We start from the raw sequence: 20,574 nt of genomic DNA, 5'->3' as shown, positions 1-20,574 counted from the left end.
ATCAAGTAGGATATTTTTACCAGTGTATGAGGTCTTTTAGAGGGTGATGCCTATATTTGTAAACTAGAGTAATAATAAATAATCGTCATTACTCTGGTTTGGCCACCGTCCGAAACTTTGAAGTCGCAACACATTTTGTTTAAGTCAAATAATGAAACTGTCCTTTAAAACGTACTCCCTTATTTGCATGCTCCTCTGTGCATGCAATTCCCCGCTGTGGTGTTAATGCATTTCCATGTGCTGGCTAGAAGCCGTGCTAGTGTTTTGATGTGTCACAACGAATACTTTGGCTCATTACGATGAGGATAACCTTATGGTTATTATCCAGCTTTTCTCCTGTTTAATTGATGCTTTGAAGTAGCACATGAAAGTTCTGTGCTGTCTTTTGTGTGTGTGTGTGTGTGTGTGGGTGTGTGTGCGTGCGTGCGTGTGTGAGTGTGTGAAAGAGCGAAAGAAAGATAGAGAAAAAGAGTGAGAGAGTGTTAGTGTGTATGTGTGTGTGTGTGTTCCGTGGTGCTAAAATTCATTCTGTGCTCAGATTCACTTTCAGCAGTCCTCAATCTTCGCTGCAGACAAAACACAGTGATTACAGCTGTGGGTCTGGAGCCCTGGGGCGTCCCAACATACACACCACAACATCATGCTTTTTCGAACACATCGCTAAGCAATAGTCAGTTGGCAGTAGAGGGGATCGTTAACACAGCTGTCAAATCAGGCCCAATGTCATGTCTTGAAGAAGCAATATGTAAAATCTTGGCCACTTGCTCCAAGAACATAGGGGGCAGCATTTCATCTCCTCCTCCAACCTCCCTCCTTCCCTAATAAACGTTGCAGCGTCATCAAATGTGTACAGCCATGGCCTCATTTCATTTAAGGTTCAAGGTTCATTTACTTGTCATTTTACAACACAAGGCTACAATAGAACATGTTGCATGTGCAGATAACTGCATTTAGAATAGCAGATGATCAAATGTAAAATAGTAAAATGAAAAAAGCAAAATAAAAAACAGATACAGCTAATTATACACATATATACATACACACGCCCATATACATCCAAAAAATAATTCTGTAGTACATTTTTTTTTTTATTTGCGTTTAAATTTAAACAGCAGCAACAGGATAGTGATGATACAATGGTTCTCATCACATTGAGAGGTCAACATCTCAGAAACACTGTCCATCAACTTAGACTGCATTTGAGCATCAACAAATCACTAAAACCTCAGCCTAAACGCTCACTAATTTGATTATTTCCTGCTTACGCTCTGACAGTACATGGATGGGCGGATCTACTTGAAGCAGTTGGGGGGAGGAGACGACAGTAGCACTTTTTTTGCACCTGCCTTACAGCATAGGTAGCCTATTTGGGACTGTGTAACCCCAAATCAGATGTGCTGTTCCAACATCAAGTGCACCTCGGCCAGCAAATCAAATTTCTTTTCCGCGCAATTTTCTTTTTCCACATTGCCGGTGGCCTTGCAGCACACTCGGCGGGCCAGCCCATCTGGCATTTACCAGAGTTGCCAGACTGCCAGGCCGAGCTTGCATACAGCTGATCTACTGCCAAGGCAGAACAGTGTGTGACTCTGTTTTTGTGTTTTGTCTGTGAAAGACCTAGAAATACACAGACAAAAAGGCAGGTCAACAGACATTTGTGATCTCTCTCTATGCGACCAAGTTTCTTTCCTCTAATTAATCTTCTCTTCATATGATCTTACTATGAAGGAAGAAATCCCTGTCGGTCGGTATGTGACTTTGTGTGTGTTTGTGTGTTCCTTGCTTTTCTCAACAACCATTCATCAAACCTGCTTCACACTTGGCGGGTGTATTGCTGAGAAACCAAGGAAATGCACTGTATGAAGTCGATTGGATGAGCGGTTCCCGTGGCAAAGCAATTGGACCGCTATGGACAGGCACGCCCTCCAACAACGCTGCATGCAGATGTACCAAATGTCAAGAAATCAACTTGTTCTGAATGGGCACGCAATTTGTTTGACCATTCCCCCAAATGGTCACTGCACTAGTAGTTGATAATTTTAGTTTAGTAAATAATAATAAAACCTAGTGAAATTATTTTTCATTGAATTTAACTAGGTACATTCTCAAAAAAAAAAAGTGAATTATTTTGAACTCATTCACTCAAATTTTCATGATGATTTGCTTTTTTAGGTAAAATAGATACTGATTTTATTCTGATTAAAAATAGATAAATAAATTCTCTAGCTCTACGGCTAGCTCTGTTTACTCATTGATTTGCACAGTTGAGTAAGATACACACCACATTATTAATTGGATTACTCCACATAACCAGACATATTACTCTAGTGAGCATACTGTAGTGTAGTTAAACAGTAACTACACATTTAATTTTAAGTAACAAAATGTCTCATGAAGTTATCCTAATCCTATAATTATTTTAGTATGCATAGATTAATGATACCTCCAAGCCTGATATTCCCTGTCCAGTGTTGTCATAAATTTAATTAAAATCAATATCACAGGGATATAACTCTTCTCAAATACCAAAAATTGATCCTGCTCAGAGAATCATCTCACTGTTAAAAAAAAAAAAAAAAAACACCTTAGATGTCTACATGTCTACTTATTGAAATCAGTGAATCATAGGTTCAAATCCCTGATCCAACTTATTTAACATGACTGCATGCACTCTGCTTAGTAGCTGCTAAGTGGGGTGTGTATATTCAAGTGGAACTTGGGATGTGCATTCCAAAAGCATGTGACCAATGCCCACCGGTTTTTCTAACAGAAAAAGAGAGGCTTGATGTCCGTCTAGAGAGGCCGTCTGTTGTACTTAAGCTGTCTGCTCAGGGACCATGTTGGTCCAAGTCACTGGAATGCAGTTATTTTGCGCACTTAATGATGGGGAACAATATTTATTAGTTTATTCAGAGAAGTGTGGCAGAGGTTATGAGCGTGCTCATACTGACACATGGACGGGACGCAGAGCAAACAGCTATGCAACGGGGGGGTTATACCCTGTCACAGCCAGCCATGTCTCTCTTGTTTGGCTGAGACGGGCTTCAGGAGCAGCCGGTGAAGTAATCCTTTGGTTCTCATTACTTAAAGGTCATTGTGATGAAGTTGGGGTGGCTGAGCTTTAGCTGAAGCAGGTATTTCTTTCTTTTTTTTAAACACTTGGTCATTTTATGCCAATCCTGTCTCCTAGAAGTTACATATTTAAACAGCTGATCTGCATCTGCAATGTAATGAGGAAAACAGATTACATATTCTATTACTGTATTGTATCATGAAAATGTTCACTGACAGCATATTTAATTTGTTCTCTGTCAAAATATCCAATTGCACCTTGCAACATCGATGTGTAGTGACTATTGCATTATTAAACTTTTTTTTGGTTATGTTTAGGCACTCACATCATTTGGTTAAGTTTAGGAAAGAATTATTGCCTTGATTTAATAAAGAAAAAATCCACAGTGAATTGAATTATGAATCACAAACTGATTTACATTGGAACAAAACCACAGTCTTTCTCCAACCTTAACCAAAATGCCTTTGTTGCCTGAATCCAACCACAGATCAGGATGTGATCATCCAACCGCACCATCTCCTTGTGACATCAGTTTGATATACAAATGTAGTGATTCATTCATTCAAAAAAAAAGGTTTCCTGTATACATAATCCAGGCAGTGATTAGTTTGTCAGCACAGTGTAAGTGGGAAACAGCTACAGTTCAAACAGTTAGATTACAGCCCACCTTTGAATATAATCTGTTGATACCATTGCTTAGTCCTTACTACACTGTATAAGACTTTGACTCTAAGAGTCTGGGGATATTCTTTGATGTTGCCTACAGTGATAGCATTAATATTCAGGAGGAAGCTTATTTTGGGGTATGAGCGTCTTCTTCATTGTATGTATTGGTCTTGTATTGTTGAGAGAGGAAAAGGTCAGAGGCTTTCATTGTTACAAATTATGTAGTCAAATAAAGTTTATGTATAATTTAGGTGCTCAACCAGAAAATAAATGACACGTAACAGGCATAGAAAGTAGTAGCAGAGACGACCTTAACTTTGTCTCTGTCATAACAGTGCTGAGTTGACTGATGGTTGTGTCCACTGCTTGTGAAAGTTATTGCCATCGATTTGCAAATTTTGTGTACGGCTTGATAATGCTGCTCTCATCTGAATGATGCCAGTGGGACCAAGTGAAAACGCACACACACAAAGTGGGAGCACTTTCTAAACGGTGGTAGTTTTTCATTTTGCAGCTCGGGCTTTTAAAGCGGCTAATCTAGTGGGTCACTGCAAGGGTTTTACACATAGATAGTTTTAGCTTAGAAGCTACAAATGTTCTTTAATTCCAATTTAACCTTTCACATCCAAGCTTAAAGGATTGTGTTGATTTATTTTTATAACTTTGAGTAACTTATTCTAAGGTATTTTACACATTCTTTCCTCTTTTGGGGATTATTAGAACCACCGTTGTCATTAGAATTACCTTTGTCTGTATTTAACTCAAAACATATTGCCAAAGGGATTTTTTTCCTGCTGCTTTGACAGTACAACCCTAACTTCAGCCTTCTTGCAGCAGTTGTCTTTTCTTTTTAACATTGCTTGTAACATTTTTTTATTCAGCTACAGCATGATTTAACTGTTCCTTGAGCCACATTACTGTTTTTTCTTTAACCCCCCCGTGAGGTAGACAGTACCAGACTGCCCTCAAGCAAAATTGAATATCTTTTCCACCATCTAAAATGTGGACCAGTGTAACCAATAAGTTAGAATGCATATACACACAAACTATGTTATAATAGGAGTTATATGACCTTCCAGTTTCTCCTTTTTCAACATTGCTGTGCTGCAGAGTCGGCTTACGGGCTCAGAGCACCAGGCTGTGCGTGAGTTTTCTTCACCGCCCTGCTGGGTACTGAGTTGCTCCACAGTGACTGACAAGCTGTTAGACTCAAAATTGGATATTCAAACAGATGAGAGATGAGACAGTTAAACCCATCAATGTCAGCTTAATGTGAAAAAGATGCGAATGTCACTGATTAATAAAAAGACAAAAAAAGAATGGATGAAAACGGGAGCCATCCTTTTGTCATGCTCCATTTTGGAAAGCTGCAGTGGCAAAGCAACACTTTTTTGGGTGACAGCTGCCTTCCTAAGCCACCCTCGGTGGTTTTAACACAGCTCAAGCTGGTTGATAAAAGGTGAGAAAACAACATACAATTGGGTGCCAAGGGCCACTGCATCTGAAATCACCCTTAACAGCCTGTCACACCTTTTCAGCAATCACATCTAAAATCCCTGAGTGGTCTCCGCACACTTTACCATTTTCGTATTAGCTCTAAATTGGCGGGTATGCTCTTAATGCAGGAGAGATACAATAAAAAATATAGATCTAAGTGTACAAACACTGAGCCCACTTGAGTACAAGAGCCAAGTGGTGCCTTGTTAAGCCTCCCACCTTTTCTCTCCAGCATAATAGGTAGGAACTCATAAATTTATGTTGTAAAATGTGTCAACAGGGCTTATATTGTGATGCCCTCTGTAATAACTTTTCAGCATGCCTAGGTTGTTTATGTATAATAGGATTGTGTGTGTGTGCATGTGTGCAGGGTTTTTAAAAGTACAATCTACATCCGTAGAGTAAAAAAAAAAAAGTATAAATTGGTATTATTTTGGATAGGCAAACAAAGCAGTGACAGAAATCTGGAGACAAGGACAGCTAGACCACCGTGATACACCTGTGGGCGTCCTGCACCAACATGACAGATTTGGCCAGACAGAAAGTAAATCACGGGTTCTACCTCCTGGATTTCCCCCTATCTCTCAGATTTCGTTTTTTTTTTTATAGTGTTGAATCCCTTTGCTTGGTGCGGCATGGCTACATCGAATGCCTCGGGCCTTCCTTCCTGATCCTAACCCCTGCAACCTGTGTTTGCGCTTGTGCTTGCTCCCAGCTTCACCAGAATGCACACCTATTTCTCAGATCATTCCATCACAGATCCGACTTGAAAGTGCAGCATTTACACAACATTTTTTTCTTAATAGTAATTATATAAATTTTCACTCACCATTTCAGTGGATGCTGTAAAGTTGTACTCATATCAGCTCACGTACATTTACAATATATTTTTCCACAAATACAACTCAATGAATATGACTTCTCACATTTGCTCTCGGAGCCTCTCAGATGCTGTCTTGTGCATTATAAATGGAAAATTTACATACTCTCACGTTTGACTGAATGTAGACGTCAGTTTGTATTGCGTACGAGTTGGAAATATTTGGCTCGCTGGTGTCGGAAGCCTGACTGCTGAATGCAGCTGTGCCTTAATGTGATTACCAGTTGCTGAGCCATGTGGGGACTGGTGTTGCTGTCAGCTTAATTTACTCACAAACACACGGTTACGGACGTATGTACTCAGGCACACATACAGCATGAGGACGCGCTTTCAACAGCAAATACACTGTACAGTACACACATGCGCTGACGTTTAGCTGTGAGTATTGTAGCCATAGGTCAAAGCAGTTCATCTTGCTCAGAGTCACAAAAATCGCCACGATCACATTGTGAGAGCCAACAGTCATGTGCACACTTGTGCATCCAGTAGAAGAGAATGCAGACTACTGTGCATACAGTATTCATGAGCACGAGGACATTTTAATGCACAAGCCACCTGTCAACATACAGTACATAAAGGCAGATTAAATATCAGACGTGGTTCTCTCTCATATTTACTATTTTCTGTGAAAGGTCTTTCCTCTTAAAACAGTCATTCGGGTGCTGTTTTGTAAAAACTGCACTTAACCTATTCATTTCTAAAAAGTTTGAAAATATCGTTTGGCAGGTAGGATTGCCACAGTTGAAATTAAATCTCTCCAATGAGCAGACTTCATAAAGGCACTATAAAATGCAACACATACACTGTGTATGCATTATACATAATCAGTCATAAGGCTGCCCTCCAAATGGGAAATGCAGGTTTGGGCTGTGTCGACAAACATCTGCCTAGCTGAAGTGTTTTTGAGGAGGACTGTCTGTCCTGGCATCTCAACTCAATGGGTGGTGTTCTGTAGCTAACCTCTATATATAATTTATTGTATAATCCATACACTATTAATCTCATCCTTCTTTTCACTGCAATACACTCTGGCTCTCCTGTACAGCTACCAACCAGAAAGGCACCCACTATATAGTTCACCCACTGGTTCACAGCTCCACTCCAGCTTCTTTTCCACCTTTCAGCCAGTCAAGAGCTTGAAGGCAATAACTCTCAGTTGTGGCCAGAACAAAATAAACAGGATTTTGAGTCCCCAGAAAACAGATGTAAATGACCCACTGTATTACACCCACCCATATGCCCCTAGATACCAGAATGAGATTTTCTTATATTAATTATCAGTAAAAAAAAAAAAAACAGGTCCTTGCATGTGTAAAACACTTTTGAGTGATTTTCTATATGAGACTCAGATGCCTTGTCCCATTTTGATGAGCCGTAACGATTGAGAAAACTCAAACAACTTACACCATTCTGTGCAGTCAGCTGTGATAATAATTTCCCACATATGTCTGTAAGACAGAATCTTTGACATCTGCATTATATGGCACAGATTGTCTTCCAACCTGGTAGTTTTAGCACGTTCACCACAGTATGATTTAGGGCTGCCACTAGCAATTATTTTCACTAATGATGAATCTGTTGATTCATTTCTTGATGAACTGATTAATTGTTCAGTCCATTATATACCAGGAAATGTCTATCACAATTTCCTAGAGGCCAAGGTGACATAACCAGACGTCTTCTTTTGTCCGACCAGAATTCCAAAACCAAATGACATTCTGTTACCTATATGGTCTATTATGGTCTATAAGAAAACCTGAAACTATCTACGTTTGCAAATCAAGAACTAGTGATTTTTTTCCTACAGTTTTGCTTTAAAAGACTTCAGTAATTTATTATTATCATAATTGTTGACTTATCTATGAGTGGTTAGTGTTTTCTCTAGTGATTGGCATTTAAGCTCTGTTATGAATGTTAAATTATCTGATGCCATAATGTTAGACCAAGTAGAATTCCTACAATTTATTTGCAAATACAGCACTGCCACTACCTTTTTGGATTAACTACCTGGACCAACATATGTCTTCAGACCTAACTGGGAGAGCACCAAGTCACCTTTCACCTTAAGGTTTGTCCCTGATCTACAGCCCCTAAAGAAACACTGGGCTGTAGATTGTACTGATAGTAGGTCTATTACTTCCATTCACCATTACTCGTTGGATCTGGAGATAGTTGTTTTGGCAGAGTTCCAGCAATTTCAAGGATTATTCTTCCATCAGCCTAGGAGGCTCCTCAGAGTAGATACAGGAGAAATCAAAGTATTGTCTTTAAATGTGAGGAGGGTAAATTGAGAAACAAGTATATATATTTACAAAGTGGTGTGCAATTCATGGTAATGTGAAGAGTGTTGGAGCTTAATGCAGTTTTATCACTCTCAATCTTATTTAATAATTTTTAGGACCAGATAAGGTCCATTAGGTTTGCTGGTGTGAGCTGTTTTTTTGCGCTGGTGTAAAATACAGTCTATCAGGACTAACAGAGTGTGATGTGCCCTTCTCCTATGCAGAAGATGATTAGCTTTTACTACTCGGATTGAACTCATCACTTCACCTCCCTGCTTTCCCATAACTATTAATCATTCTCATTACAGGGAGGATTGGAAAACTTCTCCCTCTCTCTCCCCTGTACTTTCTATTCTCTCTAACTCACACCTGAGTGTGTCCTTCCCGTATTGTAACGCTCAACAGCCACGACTCACTTACTTTCTCCTTCAAGCACTTTTAACATCAAATGGCATTATTCTTACTTCATATTTAATTGTTGTCTCTTTGTGTTTGCCTGCAAAGTTTATAGCTGTTGTCTTCTTTTCCTTTTCACTGTTGACTTCTTTTTTTTTATGTGCTTCCTCTAGCGTTTACTGTCTATTTTTGCTATCGGCTGATGTCTCCATTAATAAACTGGCACAGTAACTTAATAATGACGGTGAGTGAACATGCTAAAAGATAAATTGATTTTAGAAACTGTGTCAAGCAGTCACAAATTAAAACTCTCTCACAGTTAATTGTTTTCCAGATATTTAAGAAGTTGAAGTGTTATTATTAGTATTATTATTATAGAAATACACATTACCAAAATCCTGATTTGCTTATTTCTTGATAAATAATAAGAGCATCAGCAAAACATGAATCAAAAACAGCTTTTGCATGTCTGTATTTTTTTCTTTTTTTGGCTTTTGGATTTAAATGACATATTTTTTCCACATTATATGTATGCACAGTGAAAACTGGATCCAGTCCTTTCTGCGACTAACTGACGTTCCTTCCCTTTTGTCTGCATTTGTAATATGTATCCTGTGTAACGCTATGAGGTGAGGTCTGATTTCATAGCGTTTGAATTTCTGCACACTTCTGGGCTGTTAAGAGGCCATCCTTGCCTTGCCTGTTCATACTTTGACATCTGCATCTGCACCGCCCTGCTTGTCGTTGATGCTCCTAAAGTAGGTAATGAACTCTACTTCTGCAAGCCTGCTGCCTTCAACTGTGACGGGTTCAGTGCTGATTGTGTTCATCCTCATGATCTTCATCTTCCCCTTAAGTCCTATTTGTGAAGATATAGCTGCCAGTGTTGTGGTCTTATCCTGCATTGAGGGGTTCTGTGTGACATCAGTGCCACATCTTCTGCAAAGTCTGTGTCATCAAGCTATGTTCACAGTGTCCACAGGATTACATTCTTTCCTCCTTCAGTGGTTATTCTCATTATGCACATGACAGGCCAGTAGAAAAAGAATGGAGAGAGTAGACGTCCTTGCCTGACCGGCCTTGATCTTAAATTTAAAGTGGCTGGCAACATGTCTTTCATCACTCCAAAGGGTCTCTTTTTTCACACTGTTGATCACTTTTTCATCGTCAACAAAGCTGACATACAGTGACGAATTCCACTCTAATGGTTGCTTGATAATAATGCAAAGATTGGCAGTCTGGTCAACAAAAGATCAATTCCCTCCGAATCCCGCCTGCTGGTCTCATAGCTGGAAGTCAACTGCATCTTTCCTTCTAACTGAGATGACTCGACTTCTTCTCTTTTCTTACTTCGTGATCCTCGGTGATACTCAGTGATCCTCTAAACTTCTTGCTCATACTGATGAGATCTGTTTCATTCTCTCTAACATGGTCTAGTGGTGCACAGCTTCTTGCAGGGGAAGGTGCCTCCACTAAAAAGCGTATTCATCGCACGTTTCTCTATACACTTCTCTCCGTTCTCACTTAGTTCTCCAAGTCCATGTGTTCCTGTCATCTCTTCGTGTCAGATGTGATCTCCTCCAGCATGAAAATCACATCATAATCATCATAGAACTTATCTTTCACTTCATCTTGACTATCCTTTTTTGGAGCAAAGCATTGGATTACATTCATCTTGAATCTTCTTCTGAATAATGCTGTGATGATTCTTGGTCCATGGGCCTCCCATCCCATCAGCACTCTCTGTGTAGATCTTGATAGCATGAGCACTACACCCTCGGTGTATGAGGCATCACCCTCATCATGATCTGAACAGCATGCCACTCCTCTTTTCTGTTCCTATTGTGTCCATCTTGTAATTTTTCATTTTCTGCTGCTACTTGGGTGGTTTTTCCCACTACATGGTCTTTACGGTCCATGTTCTAATGGCCATGTTCCTGTTTGAGAGAGGGCCGATCAACCCTGAGGCTTCCAGAGAATCCAAGCTTTCATCTTATTACATCATAGGTTTTGAACTGAAGAACCTCCCTCAGGACGAAGTTCTCTTGTTGTTCTTCTGTCTGTGTTTCTGTAGCAATTAGAGTTTTTATGGGGCAGGGGTGCTAGCATTACACCGAACACTCATCCTTTCTCATCCATGCTTGGGACTGGTCATAGCAGAGCTGAAAAAAAAAAGAAAAAGACCTAGAGGACTCTAAAATTATCTGATGGACTTCAGGACTGTAAAAGTGAGATGGGTATGCTCCGGTAATTGAAATTTGTAGTACTGACATGCTGCAGTTTAGCCTCAGTGTTCTGGGAGTTGATGTTTTTATAGGGCTCGGTTTTGAAGGTATTACCGCTGAGGGAGAGAAAAGCAAGATCAAGACAAAAGAAAATGGACTGAAAGAGGAAAAAACATTGTGAAAAAGGAAGAAAAGCAGTGAAAAGACCCAGAGCCAGATTTCTATCCACTTTTGAACCTTATTTCAGATGTATTCTTGAGTATGTTATCTATTAAACTATCACACACACACACACACACGCCCACATACCCTATCATTTATGCATTGTATTAGAGGGAGGATCATGCAAATGACAGAAATATGTGTTGTTGACTTCATATTCCTCTGGATTTACTAAGCTTCCTACAATTTCTAATTTTCTCTGCAACTAAAAGTATAAATGTACAAAGGGCTATTAAAATATACTTTTAACTGGCTAGTTTTCTGTTCAAATCTCAATGAGAGCAGACAAAAGTTGAACACATCACAAAAATGTGCGAAGGACCTGCTGTAACACAACTGCTCACAAAGAGGAAACAGAGACTTGTGACTGTACTTATTAAACTTAAAACAGTTTTTGATGTTCCCGTGATTTAGCAGCTCTAAATCACTGCGGCAAACCCTTTCTTTTGATAATTCATTTTTATTTTGGTGGCTGTTTTCTTTTATATAACCAGTCCTCTCTTTTGTATATGCTTTTTTTGTCATTCCATCTGTTTTACATCGCTTGCGAGGTTTATATAATTATGTGCTAATTTTACAAATCTTTTCTATGCTTTAAAATTACATACTCACTTCATCAATGAGTAATTCTATTTTAGCATTACTACAATATGATCTCTCCTAGGAAGCAACTAGAAGTCGGCAGTCGAAATCTCTGATTGTGTAATTAGCTCGTGCCGTAGTAAATCAAATGCTAATCTGACGCAGGTTAAAAGTGCAAATTTAATGGAATTTGTGCTGTGCTTTCATGTGTGTAAGTCTAGCCAAGAGTATAAATGGTGCATGATGTGCATCTACTGTGTGTTTATTACAGTAGTATACTTCTATTTTGGTGGCAACCCCTTTTGCGCTTAACACCTTCAGAGTAGAGGATGTTTTTGAAAAGCAAGGACATTAGCCTGTCCTCATTCCATCAGTGGATTTTAGGGTCAGGGTTGAGGAACACAGCCAATAGTAAGCATGTTTGATAATACATAAATACATAAATTAATGAATAAATAAATGATTATAAAAAATAGATAAATACATATTTTTACATTTTCTTGTCATTTATTTTTTTCCCCTCTATCCAGTATTTAAAAAGTATCTTAATGACACCTTTTATCTTTTAACCTTCTGTTTTTATTTTACATATTAAAGCACTTGTGTGCAATACAAAGATTGCTATTGTCTGCGACCCCCACTTCTGCTGTGCCGTGTCATTCAATGCAATTTAACACATTAACTCAACTTACATTATGACTTAAACTTTGATATTAGTAAATATGGAAAACAGAGATTTTTTTTATCCACTCTGATTCTGTAAGATTAGTCCGGTATTAATCTATAGAAATAGAGTTTTTCATTACTTACAGCGTGAGATGCATCTTTTTCAGCGAAGAGCACTCGTTTCTTCTCTCAAAGTCATTCAAAGTTCAAATCAAATGGGAAGACTGCATGAAGCACACTGGTGGTTCTCGTTAGTGTTTATTTCAGGCCACATTCAAAGTCGAGATGTATATAGCTCTGATTCTTGGAGAAAACCTTTACCTCTATGCAGCCTAACTCAAAGACTGCACACATCCACATCTCTCACCGATTAGAGAGTCTCAGAGAACAATGAAAATTCACTTACAAAAGTGGGCAAAAGCTAGATGAAGTTTTGATGGGAGAGCATTTCATTGTGTGTTAAGATTTGAATTGTTGCTGGTACCCTGGGTTTTCAAAGTCTTCCCATACTGATAAATACACACATTTTAAACAATGTGGACAAGAACATTTTTAGGCAGATCTGTTATCTGCTGTTGTCGCGCTCCTTTTTTTTTTGATATATTCGCCCTACTCTTTGTTTCTGTCTCTCTTCCTCAGTCTGTCTTTGTCTCCATCCGGCACCTCTCTGGGCATGTTCTAACACGATGCATAAATTCAGAACCAATTTTACACCACATTGCCTTGGCTTCGCTTTCCAAATACCGCCAGACTCTCACACTCCAGTTCTAAGTCGACTCTCAACCTGTTTAAGGGCACCAGACCGAAAGAACGACTACAGCTTTCTGTATGCATCTTTTTACACAGACTTAATAGAACTTTTAATCATGTCTAAAATCTTTATGGGGCAGGCAAATTTTCATGAGTTATGACATAATGTTTATGAAGTGAGTAAAAGAGGGAATTTTACCTGCGTCGCTCGGCATTCGCCCATGAATTATGACTGTGACCACTGAACAAGGAAGGGAAAATATGTTGCGCTATCGTTGGCAAAATGTACATTAAAGCAGCTTGATTTAACTTTTTCTCGCTTTCATTTATACTTTTAAAGTAGAATTTCCATCCATCCTTAAGAATCACACTTATAGTAGATTCAAAAGAACTCCTTGTTGTGTAAAAGGAATAGGACACGTTTAGCAAGAGACATGGAGTCAGGTAATGCTATATAAGAAATGGTTTGAACGACATGTTGTCCTAATATGCAATATTGTTTATGATATGGAGATAATGGGTACATATTTCTCCCCTCCTTTGTTCCAAGTGACAGAACTAATTGTGTCAAGAGTGAGAAATAAAGAGAGAAGTTCAAACCCTGGTTCCTGTCTCACCTCTGCACAGCTGGCCAGTCCCAGCGTGAAGTGGATTAGAATGTTGAATCGTCTGTTTCGGAAAGTTACAGAAATGGTCAGACACATTAATCCAGTCAGAAAGGTGTGGAAAGAGGGGGGGGGGTTTCTGAAAATATTCAATATGATCAATATTCAATATTTCCCCTCTGTCCTTCACTTATTTCCAAAATGCAACTTTTACCAGATATTTGATAAATACATGCTGTCATCTGGCCTTGCACCAAGTATGTCTTCACCAGATTGACCAGAGTTAAATGTTTGAGCCATTATCAACTGTGTACACAGCAGACCCATTGTCCATTTTCTTTTTCTATGCCTGCTTGTTTTAATTTACTGTCAACAGGTGAAGCATTTCTTCTCAGATTCTGCTTCATAGCCAAGAGAAAAATATTGATTTTCTTTCTGTCCGTTATCCCCTTTCCACCTTGGGAGATTAAGAAGTGTAATCACTGTGATCCTGGGGATTATACAAGCAAAACATATGTACAACCATGAGGAAATTAGATAGATGTTATTTACATAAAATTGTTTCTTTAGGGTGTAGTTAGGCTACATTTTTTTCATTATAACTATGCTGAAAAATGTGTGATTTACGGTAATATACATATATCAGCTTTAGACTGTGGTTTGAAGCTATCCGCTCACGTTAGGTTATTTTAGATTACTTATTTATCCATCAGTGGCTTAAAACTTTGCAAATCCTTGGCAATTATCACTCAGTTGAAGCCCCTTTGCATTTAGCAGGGATTCATGTTTTGATGTTGCAATGGCAAGGCAGTACAAACAAAGCCTCTTAACTCCAACAGCCTCAATCTTGCTCTCACTCTGACTTAAATACAGACATGTACACATGGGCACACTCTGGGGATATGACCTAATTTGATTAGTAAATTAAGCTCCAGAGACCCAGGAACGATGGACAAATTACCAACAGTGGCCAACATCAGACAAGGAGGGACAGGAAAGGGTGGGGAGGAGGGGAACATCTTACGCCCTCAATAGGAGTTGAATATAGTTACACTGGGAGCAACTACATTCGGAAGGATATTGTGTTTTTTTTCAGGGCTAAATATGGACATTACAAATTAGTCAGTAAAATGAACGCAACTCGTAATTCCCAGTCCCTTAACCGTGGCATAATTTTAACCCAAACCCAGGTTTTATTCATTTGGCGGTCAAAGCATGTGGATGTTAGTTTGGGGTCCAACATTGTCATCTGTAATAATACTGTGTTTTCCTAAATGCCTCAGCAAAATTGAAATGGCAACAATAAACTAAGTGTCTTGCATGTATAGTATTTGACTTAAATTGACTTCGCACAGAATTTGAATTGAATTGAACCTGGATTAAAACTGAATCCCGTTTGTTGCTGTAACATAAGCACCATGGTCATGACTAACCTGTGTTGAAAAGTGCTCATACTGTCCTGCCAGCACATTTAATATGACATTTCTCTCCCCTGTGTTTTGTCTTGTGCAGAGTTTCTAAGCAATGATTTACCTGAAAAAAAAAAACACAAGTTATCAGTTGTCATCTTTTTTTTCATCATAATTGGGACCTAAAATACTATAAGCATTGATTGATTGATTCTTTTTGGATTTCCTTTCCACTTTTCTCCTCTTATCTTCCCACCGCCAGCAACCGGAGGTGTGTTCGGTCCTCAAGGTGAATCAGGGTCGGAGCCTGAAGATGACAGCCAAATGAAATTTTACACAGAGCAGCACAGAGGACGAAGACGCAGCAAAGGTGAGAGGGGGTGCAGGTGTACTTATTTGTATATCGTTATAAATTTGTTTCATTATAAACACATTAACCCGCACGGTGGGGGGGGGACTCTCTTATCCACTGCATACTGCTGAGAATGCAGTAAAGTAAAAGGGGAATAAAACACAATAAAACCTCTCGGAAAAAAAATGAATTCCAACCTTACATTGGTTGAATATGAGGAGGAATAATGGAGGGGGAACCTATAGCTGAGTGAAATGAGGCTAGACATTTCTGGAATTGTCAGCATAGCTAGAAGTAGGAAGGAGTCATGCACATTCCCGATGGGGTTTAAAGTGCTGCTCCATGGCACAGCTCAATGACACTCAAAGCAGATATATGAGCTGATGTAAATGGAGGCTCAGTGATGAGCAAAGCTGAGTCAAATTACTTTGATGGGAAGCATGATTTTAACTTCCCTTACCACATAGTGATATGTGATAGTGAAGACTACGTGCATGCTGCATTTCTGTGTATGCGAGTAAGTGACTTGGAGAAAATGAAACAGAAAATTAGCCTGTGTGTGTTCACTTGGGTGCCCATGTAGTAATTGAAAACTAATGGAACTCAATCTTTTTCTATCATGACTGAGGTCATTTTGTTGAGTTTTTTTTAGTGGTTGTGTGGCTATGGAGTCTGAATCTGTGTTATAAAGGAGATGCACAGAGGTAGACATGAAGCTAGAGAGGCGAAACACTAGTAATAGTAGTTTTAGCAGGAGTGTTTTTTTCGCTGGAAACTTTTTTGCTTTAGTATGTAGCCACAAAACAATAAGACAAGTCAATAGCCTTGCTTTTCTTTTTAAGTGGGGCTTGCTAATGTTTTTCTAATCATCAGCATTCAGCACTGTAATCTACCTCTGTAGTTCCTGGCTGGGAGGGAGATTCTCAAGCAGCAGTTATGTTTTTGGGTTGCGTGAGTTACCACCCAGGAACCGAAACTTTAACTTGGTTCCCAAGGTTAAAATGTTCCCTACAATTTCCTACAAAGTTTATTGAAGGTGCATTATTTTTGGTCAGAAATGATTGTATGGGTAATAGTTACTTAATAGATTACTTAAATTTGAATTGAAAAATATATCCTATTTTTCATGAATATTTTTCAGCACCTAAACACGCTAGCAGATTTTACCTCATGGTTTTAATGCAACCTTGTGTGAAATGGAGGGTAAGGATTGGGTTTATGATCACGTCGCTCTTAAATTGGCTATGTGTGCTTCAGTTAATTTTGTTATGAATTACACAAAAAAAAATGTTCACAAGCTTGAAAAAATGAAGGAGTCCTTGTCTAAACCATCAGGTCTCACTTAGATATTATTTATGAGAAAAGCACATAGAGACATGACTGAGAAAGACATAAAAACCCATGGCCGTGATCTGTGTTAAAGTTACAGCTCGTGTAAAAAGGTGTTGCTTTATCTAGAAGATTGGGCAGAGGGACGTAAAGAGTTTCTGTGCGTGAGTGCATAGACAAAGTGTTTGGTTTGTGGCCACAAAATAAGTGTTTGCCATCGTGAGTGTACATGCTTTTGTCTACTCAGTAGGCTTTTATATTAATTGAGGGACCCCTTCACAAGCCCAGTGACACCACCCACATCCCAAAGGGATTAGCTGCTCTTCTGCTTTTGCTGTAGACAGCTGTTGTTTCTGTCCCTTCACAGTGTCATGACATGTGATTCATTATTCCAACTTTGTCTCCGTGGTTTTGACCTTGAGCACCTATCTCGGGACTTTGAAACTTCTGATGTGATTCGCTGAACTCTCCTGTCACTGCGGCTATACTGATTAAACTCAGTAATAGTATAAATGCTTTAATGATGGTGCATTGTTCCAGTTGTTTCATTTGACCTTTTGTTTGAATATTGTAGTTGGAAACTATAAATCATCTGAAATTTTGCGTAGCTGTTTTTCTGAGGTACTCACTGATCTGGCAACATAACTAGAAAATAGGGCATTTGTTCAATACACATCATTTACCCAGCACAAGAATTTACTACCATCTGAGTTTGCCTGAGTTCCACTGTTTACAACAGGGAAACAAGAATAGGCAGACTATTACTGTTGACTTTTGTAACAAACCTGCATAGTACACGCTGGGTAGCTCTCTTCTTAGAAACTATTCACACGTTTTCTGAAGTCTCCACATTCTGAGCCATTGTGTGATGTTTAGGTTTGGAAGAAAAAGTAGTAGAGCACATTTTCAAGCTGTTCAACAGGACCAGTTAATTTTTTAACAGTTAGATCTTGTTAGAACAGTGTTTCCAAACCAGCTCGATTACTACCGTATCAATATCACATCCCAGTAAGCCTCTCTTCAACATGCCAGCTTCTCCCCCATGATAAATATCAGTAGACAGAGGTTAAGCGGCTAATTTCATTCCCTGTATCCTGGCTTGGAAATTGGAGACCTGACAGAGCTAAAGGGCAACCAAAACAACCAATCTATAACCCTGTCAGTGGCAATAAGATCATATATCACACTGGCAAATTATTCCAGGCTGTTCTGCAGGAGCTTGGGCATTCTAAGTCATCCTTTACTTACTCATGCCATACTTGAACCTTGCTTAGGTTTATAAATCAGGAGTACAATTAACTGCATTTTGAAGGATTGACGGAGGTTGAAGGGTGTGCTTTCAGCAAACTGTAGTGCGAAAGTGGATAATTTAGTTCTGGGTTTGTGTTATGTGTTTGCGTGCATTGTGCTCCCGGGTGCAGAAGTAGGATGCTGTCACTTCCCGTCAAGGATGTTCAAATATATGTGTGATTGAGACGCTGATAAAAGGAGCTTCTGTCAAACTGTTCACCTTTACCTTTTCTCTCTTTCTCTACCTCTAGGCCACACACACAGTCCTCTAAATAAGGTCACCTTGACGCTGATTACCATCAGCACATGTGTCATTGCCATTGTCTATGCTACGCAGGATTCCTGCCCTCTCACTGTCAAGGTTACCCTCCATGTGCCTGAGCATTTTGTAGCGGATGGTAAGTGCAACACTTTCATTAAACCTTGGCAAAATACTCAGCCGATCGACTATTTTTCATCATTCATCGACAATTTCATCTGTTTACTTTTATTTCACCATGCTCTCTTGCTGGGCTCTTATTCATATTAAGAAGCTTTCATGTTTCACAGGCTTATGTGTCCAACTGACAGAGATCCTTTGCAGTAAAGGGGAAAAAAATTGGTCGCTGACAAGACACTCGCCAAAGTCAGTCAGAATGAAACTTGGCAAGGAAGACTGTGAAATCATTTATCACTTTTGTGAAATTGTAGTAGGATAGAAATTGTAGAGGGATATACTGTACGTAGTACCTCTACTACACCTCCACTGTGGGTAATGTTGAGCTTTTTGTTAGCTAAAACAGGATATAGATTTGTGGAGCATGTCATTAAAATTGACACCATCCATCACGGTACACCTTGTTTCATTTTTTTCCAGTCATAATTGGATACAGTTGTCCTTCAAGCAGCATACCGCAGACATGTCTGTCGAGTAGGTACATGCTGTTATTGAGTGGTGAAAATATTCTGTAACTATCGTGTTTGTTGTTAGCAGGAACAGTTAATGGACCAGGGACAGCTCCAACATGCTTCCCCTGTTTTTATTTACAAATGGCTTGCAGTAAAATCGCGACCTCCTCAACCGTGATTTGTGGTTTTCAATTTCAGTTCTTTTCGGTATCAATGCCCCCTCTGCACAATTGATAAAGTACAAAAGACGCACATCCATACAAGAAAAAGTAAATCATGTGCTGGAACAAAAAAAATGAGCAAAAATCGGAACAATAAAACCCACACACTCCCAGCTCCCAATGGAAAAGAGGAGACTGATGAAGAGCGCTGTGCTCAAAACATGATTTTTTTTTTCCTTTGTTTTTGCACTTGGAGCCTTCACTGTGCAGGCCTCATTACATATGACTGCAAACAGAAGTTTGGAATTCTATCCTACTCTGTGGTTTGCACTTTTTCACTTGACATGACAATGATAAACATTCTCTTCAGCTAATGAGCTGTAAATGCTACTACTATAAAATCACAAGCTGTCTACATAGCATACAAAGAAGCTATATGCTCCACAGACAAAGAGACAACAGGAAAGTTGAATAAACAGAAGTTAAAGAACTTAGAATATTGAAACTAATCAAATATATAGACATGCAACAGCTTCAAGAGTCACCCCACTGAGTCTGCTTTTAAATTCCTTGTTCGGTAGGGAATAATTGTAAATTGGGTCCGTGTATTGGCAAGATACCTCAGAATAAACCTCAATAAGCGCTAAGAGAGGACAATATGGGAAATGTTTAAGGAGTTAAGTGAAGTAAGAGGGAGTGAGGATCTGAGGCAATTTAACTAATGATTGCCATATCTCTGAAAGCTCTGCATTCACATATCAGTCGATCAGGTGCTCTTGCTGCCTGGGCCCTCATTTCTAGTCCTCCCACACACTCATTTAATGGGCACGCTAAAAAAAAAAATCACTACACATAGCTTCAACTTCTATAGTACATTCTGTAGCTACATGCAAAACAAACCCCTGAAAGATATAATGTAAGCCAGTTTACTGTAAAAGACATCATCTTTTAATGTTTAGTAGTTTCCCTGAAGTTCAACCCCAACCAATCAAATAACATGTCTTTTTGCAGACCGTATCATAGTCTTGTACCAACAATATTGTGGAATGTACAAATGATTTAAGAGAAATTGTGGCATTCACTAATTTTTCTCATACGTGAAATTCACAAGTGGTCCAAATCTGTTGTATGAGTCACATATAGATATTCTACCTTTCTCCACAGGGTAAAAAACACTAGTTTGACTTGACTTTAAATATGATACCAAAATAAACTGAAATGAAATATGTCTCTAAGATACTGTAAATGTAATACAAAATGAATATTCTTTATTATGACTTTTGTCGGCATATGACTCAGAG

General features: G+C 39.0%; 1 protein-coding gene across 1 annotated transcript in view; it reads left to right on the top strand.

The window, feature by feature from the left end:
• The window catches only part of LOC139218828 (astrotactin-2-like), a 251,718-nt gene that overhangs the window by 94,018 nt on the left and 137,126 nt on the right, over window positions 1–20,574 (top strand). Inside the window, exons 5-6 of the mRNA XM_070850535.1 lie at window positions 15,516–15,623; window positions 18,476–18,622. Of these exons, the coding sequence (XP_070706636.1) occupies window positions 15,516–15,623; window positions 18,476–18,622 (255 nt within the window). The remainder of the gene's footprint in view (window positions 1–15,515; window positions 15,624–18,475; window positions 18,623–20,574) is intronic.

The sequence above is a fragment of the Pempheris klunzingeri genome, chromosome 19 (assembly GCF_042242105.1).
Source record: "Pempheris klunzingeri isolate RE-2024b chromosome 19, fPemKlu1.hap1, whole genome shotgun sequence".
NCBI classification, from domain to species: domain Eukaryota; kingdom Metazoa; phylum Chordata; class Actinopteri; order Acropomatiformes; family Pempheridae; genus Pempheris; species Pempheris klunzingeri.
This window is presented reverse-complemented; position numbering and strand designations above follow the sequence as displayed.